The sequence below is a fragment of the Cariama cristata genome, unplaced genomic scaffold (genome assembly GCF_000690535.1).
Source record: "Cariama cristata isolate BGI_N322 unplaced genomic scaffold, ASM69053v1 scaffold31487, whole genome shotgun sequence".
NCBI lineage: Eukaryota > Metazoa > Chordata > Aves > Cariamiformes > Cariamidae > Cariama > Cariama cristata.
The window spans coordinates 4705-10640 of NW_009625605.1; the positions used below are offsets into that span (position 1 = coordinate 4705).

Below are 5936 nucleotides of genomic sequence, written 5' to 3' on the forward strand. Positions count from 1 at the left end.
GCCGTGGGCTCGTGGCCGGTCCGCGGGTGGGCAGGGTGCTGCGGGGCTGGTGGTGGTTCCATGGCTCCCACTCACCAAACCGCCCTGTGTGGGCTGGGAGCAGCCGTCACACCTAATGTGTGCTGGTGGGTTAGACACATGCCTTGAGTGGCTTTCAAAAAAAAACGAGCATGAAGGGGGAGAAATTGGTCCGATCCTGGACTCCCCCACCTCAGGGATGGCGAGGGCACTTGCACGTTCAGGGCATTTGCTGCAGCCCCTGGACACCATGTCCAACCAGGCTTTGGGTCTGAACAAAAGATGCTGAGGCCAGGAATTGCTGCTCTTAATCTCCTGATTACTGGTGGCTTAAACTTCATCTAATAGTTGGTTTATCCTGTGCTGCACATGTGCCCAGCCCTTAACCTCGCTGAGCTTCCCTGTCTGCACAGCCGCAGCGGGGCTGCAGCCGCCCTTGGCCCCGGAGGATCAGATGCCGCCTGCTCGGACACGCTTCCCGGGAAGCCCCAAATTCCCAATTTTTGTAATCTGTTTCTGAGCAGCGAAGCTCTCACCCGGTTTGGAGCCGTGCGTGGCAGTGGGAAGGAGGGTGGGTAAAATGTGGGTCTGCCCGGGTCTTGCTTCAGACCTCCCACCAGAGCCGGGCTGAGCTTTCCCAGAGCTTGGCGAGACGTTGGCAAGTTTTTATTGCAGCACTGGGTTATTCTTCTGCCGCTGCTGGTCCCCGAGCAATAGAAGATGAAGCAAGCTATTGTGAGGGAAAGCTGGCCGAAGGGAAGCATCCTCTGCGGAGCCGCCCATCCGCCCCAGAGCTCCTGCCTGCAGAGATTTGGCAGAGGGGCTGGTTATGCAAAGCTACTACTGAGAGTAGAGCCCATGGCTGTGAGTAGCTCCATTGACCTGTAGTAAATTTGGGGAAGCAGGCAGGTTTTTGGCCCCTTCCCAGGGCTGACGGGGAGCTGTATAGACCCACTGTAGGCACGGCCTCGCTCCCGGGCAGGGCTGGTGCAGCCCGGTGCCTCTGCCGTGCTTTTCTGCTCCCCTCTTTCAAACAGGACGTTTAATGAGGGCCAGGACATGATATTAGGTGCTCTCTCTTGCCTTTTTTTTTTTTTCCTTTTTTTTTTTTTTTTCCCCTGACTGAAACTCTATGACTGCATTTTCTTGGACCCAGCTCTTCGGTTTGTCACGCCTTCCCACCAGAAATGCACAACCCATGTTTGTATCGTAATGCAAAGAGATATTTACTAAATGAGTCTCTGCCAAGGGGTTGAGAAATATGTTTTCATTAAGAAAATTAAACTGACAAATCCCTGGACAGCACATTAGTCGCATATTTTTTTTTTTAAGGCCAAAATGCAGCAGCTAATAATAATGATGAAATGTCCGTGCACAGCCAAATTACTAAAACCTACCCCATGTTTTCCTGGAAAAGAATGCGGAGAGTTGGCAAACTTGGTTGTAGCTGGGGCTGTCGGCTGCCGAGTACAATGCTACCACTGCAAGATAGCGAGCGGTTTGCAAGTTAAGCAACACCTTCAATCAGATGTGAGTCCCCATTTGTTATCCTTAAAGAATTTCAGCTGTATATGTTATAGTAGTACTTTGGCTCTTTGTATTTATTTTAGAGGGCTATACTAAAGAACATTATAAACTCAGGCATGTCCATGCTATATGAACTCCATATGCTGAAGCTTAATTTTAAATGCCATTAAAAAAGCACTTAACATTTACAGTATATCAGTCCGGCTACTTTAGCAGCTTGGATGTACTACAGTAAGTGAAATGACTGAGGAAAAATGAAATTCAGAAGTTAGATGTTATAAAAATCCCTGATACAGGATGTTCACCTGGTACGATGCAGTAACTGTCAAATTGTGTCCATCTCATTTCTGGTTTTTAATAAATTTCTTCTCTTTTTTCCTTTCATTTTTAAATGTAATTTTAAGGCCTAATTTAAAAAAAAAGAATCTTGGCATTCGGATTGGATTCCTTATGCAATTTTTTTCAATGTGTGAATTGGGCTGTGTATTCGCAAATTGAAATGTCCTACTGTATTTATCCAGGTGCTTACCTGTAGGAGGACAAGGTTAAGAGGAGTGCAGAGTTTATGAATGAAAATCAAATACGGACATCGGTAAACCACCCCTTTTTAGTCCCGGCTAATTACATGGTAAACATCTGGAATTTATGCAGGGCGGTTAAAAGGGTCGATTGAAATGGTTTCGAACAGGGCCCATTTTGTTGCCTTCTCCCCAAGCAGCGACAAAATGGTGCTGCAGACCTGGGCCAGCTTGGCCAGGCGCAGGGGCAACGGGCAGGGGAAGGAGGGACAAAGGGGTGCAAAGTGGCCTCGACGTCCGATAGGAGAAACGACATCAGGATTTGGGCCCTTCTTAATTAGGGTGATTAGAATGACTCCAGGATGGAGCAATTCTCATCCTCCATCCCTTTACACTGGTAGAAAGGAGAATTCTCTGTTCTGGCTGGTTGCTTGAAGGCTGTGGTGAGCCAGTTTGCTCAATCGACTTGGTCTTTCTTTACTGGATGAGGAGGAGGTTGGGAAGATGGAACCAAGAAAATAAGTTACTCTGAGAATGTAAAGTGCCTGATCTTGCAAATCCTGGCTCCTAACGCAGTCTTGAGGGCTCGGGAAGCCCATGGCAGTGCCCATACCCATCAGGGCCATCTCCTTTGGATCTCAAGACCAGACCGTGATGGTATATACTGGTTTCATGGCCATAGCTTTATAAAAAAATACTCTTTAATATTGCAAAGATTCTTTGGCTATGTAAGATAGATATAAACGTTCTTTATTGATACACTGGTTTATGTGACATACCCCGTTCGGTGTCGGTTGCTACGTGTCTGCTGAAGTCAATGGTAAATCGGTGGGACGGGCGCGTTTTCAGCAGGGAGCTCTGCAGTGCTCCTAGCTCACACAAGGTTTAACAGGCGTACTGTGAATTTGGGAAATTTGGGAAGGCCAGAGGAGTGGTGGCTGTCTGCACCGCTGCAGGGTTTAACCCTTAGTCTCCCGTCAGGCTTTACTGATCCTCAGTTTTCAGCCTGTTGAAGGGAACAGAGGTTCAGCTACTGCGTGGGAGTAGTGGTGGGACTTGCTGTCGTGGACATTGGGAATGTGTGAATGAGAAAGCTGCGTCTGCTTAGTTCCTTCCGAAGCGTAGTCAGATCTCATGACTTTTCATGCACTTTCATGGCAACAAGAAATCTGCAGTTCTGAGGCTGCCGTAAGCCACGTGGAGCCTCCTGGGGTGGTGAGGGCTCCCTGTCCGAGCGTCCTGTAAGGAGCGATGTATTGATCCCCCCATTATATCTGTCTCTCTCCTCACCTTTTCCTGGCAGTGGCTCATAACCCCCTCTATACCCTCATCCATATTTGTGCCCCATTTTGCACTAGCCATGTGCAGCCCGTGCTCTGGAAAGAGGGAGTTTAGTCCAGGTGACATATCAGCAGCGATAACATTTTGTGGCTCATTTGTCCTAGCAGGCATTCATCACGTGGTGGATTCATCTTTTGGGGTGCTGCTCCAAGTTTCCATCAGTTCCAGCGCTGCTCCAGGTTGCTCACTAATGTGTTAACCCTTTGCTTTTCCGAAGGAGGATGTTTCCTAGTTACAAGGTTAAAGTGACCGGAATGAACCCCAAGACCAAGTACATCTTGTTGATTGACATCGTCCCGGCTGATGACCACCGGTATAAATTCTGTGACAATAAATGGTAAGAAAGCACTTCTTTTTGCCTTCTTTTCCATAAGAAAATTGCAATTGGATCAGCTGTTTGCTGTGCAAACTCAGAAACGAACATAAATACCTTCGCACGGGAGGGATGCCAACATCTCAGAGCTCTCTTTGGTGGAGCAGCCATAGATACAAGAGCTGATGACTGGAAGTTAAAACCCAATAAATATAAAATAAAATATTCTTAACAGACTGGGTGAGTAACTGCTGGAACACACTGCTCATGGAGGTGGTGGGTTGTCCATCTCCAGAGCCCTCAAGATTGGATGTCTTCTCGGAGGAGGTGCTTTAGGCCAAGCACAGGTTATCTGGCCATGTGCAGGTGTAAGAGGATAAAGCCACAGCCCTCCTTGTGTCCAACGCTGGACTAGATGAGCTAGTGGTCCATTTTGGCCTTAAAAATTAAGCAGCTATGTGAGTCAAGAAAAGTTTTAAATTCCTTTCTTCTATAGTAATAGCTTGCTTTTAGGAGATCAGCTGTAAAGCAAAACGCGGGGTGGTTTACTGAAAGCCCTGGTTCAGCCACGCTGATCTGGCAGGCGAAGGGAGCGGCGATTCCCCCTATCGCGGTCCAATGCCAGATCCGGTTTAAAGTTTTTTTCTTTTAATTCGTTCTTCCTCTGGAGTTTCTTTCTCTTCTGTTATTCTTCCTTTCCCTGTGCCTTTGATAGTAGAGTTACTTACCCTAGAGGCAGCTATGATTTTTGCTTTCTGACAAAGGAAGCACGCTGTTTTCTCTTTTGGTTTTTACCCCCAAATACGCCCAGCAGCCCCCCTCGCTGTGACTATTCGCTGTGGTTTTCCCGAACCCTTCCACTGACTGCCGCCTGGTGAAAGGACAAGCAATGGAAAATTTGGTAGTCATCTTAATGGGAACGAGCCTGGTGACATCCTATAAACCAGTAATAATTTACTTGCACATTAGGGCTGCTCTGGTTTTAAAAAAAAAAATCCCTTTTCCGTTTGCTTTTGTCCTGGCGTGCCGCTGGGTAAGAGGAGCGGACTGAGGGCCTCTGCGGCACGGCGGCCACTTTGTGTTTTAAACATTAAGCCCTAGATGATGGATAGTTGTTAACTCTGTTTAATTTAGCTTTTGCCAGCCCTAGAGCTGTTTCCCTTTTTGCTTTTATTGGTGCTGGAAAGTCTTTGTTGTTTTTGGTAATATCACTTTTATTGGTGTTTTATAAGAGGAGAACAATGCAATGGGGGAGTTACCATTAAGTGATGTCTCATGGCTGGGTCTTGTGTCCGTGAGAGCTCGTGGTGGTGGTGTGGGGGCACGGGGAGCTGGCAGAAGGGTACGAGGGGCAGCACCGGGTGCCAGCTCTGGAGCGGGGAGCAGCCCCTTCCCAACGGAGCTGCCGACTTCCGCCCGGAGCTGCCGCCCAGCCGGGGGCGGCGGGAGCCCTGCGTGGCTGCGGAGGGTGCACCCACAGCAGTCCCCGCTCCTGCTCGCAGGTACCTTCTCCTGGGGAAGTGTGTGAGACCGTCTCCCCTTGCAGAATGGCCTTTGAAGGCTTCATGCTCTCCAAAAACCCAGACAAGGTTTCCTCCTTGACCAATGCCAACACAATTGTCACGTAGAGACGCTGCCCCAAGGAAATACGGTGTGGGAGCAGAGGCAGGGTTACTCTGCCAGCCTGCGATGCTGAAATGAGGAGCCCTGAAACCCCCATGAGCAGCAGGAGCCTCTCCGAGCCCCTGTGCCCCAGTGCATCCCCCCAAGGGCTGGCGGGAGGGTTGCTGGCTTGAGTTCAAGGACAAAACGCTCTCCTACGTCCGGGCTGGTGACCGCTGCCGAGGTGATGCAATCTGTAACCGCTGTCTTTGCAGGATGGTGGCCGGGAAGGCAGAGCCGGCCATGCCAGGACGGCTCTACGTGCACCCCGACTCACCGGCCACGGGAGCGCACTGGATGCGGCAGCTGGTGTCCTTTCAGAAGCTCAAACTCACCAACAACCACCTGGATCCCTTTGGACATGTAAGAAAGAGATGCCCTGCAAGGGTTTTGGGCAGAGGTGGGCCCGCGATGCCAAATTTGTGTCTGGACTGGGATGTTGGTTGGGATGTCGCAGTTAATTTAATAACGAGGAGCGATGTGTATTGTGTGATGCCAGTGCAGCTGGGTGCGGGAGTGCTTAATACTGGGGGGGGGGGGTGGGTGGCCTTTGTGCC

At 49.5% G+C, this 5936-nt stretch overlaps 1 protein-coding gene across 1 annotated transcript; it reads left to right on the plus strand.

The window, feature by feature from the left end:
* Nucleotides 1-3621: 3621 nt before the first annotated feature.
* On the plus strand, nucleotides 3622-5742 carry LOC104164364 (T-box transcription factor TBX4-like; the record flags this gene model as incomplete). The annotated part of the gene is made up of 2 exons (XM_009703665.1): nucleotides 3622-3741; nucleotides 5595-5742. Coding segments are annotated over 2 exons (268 nt in total), but the record flags the coding sequence as incomplete, so codon positions are not given.
* Between the last annotated feature and the right edge of the window lie 194 nt (nucleotides 5743-5936).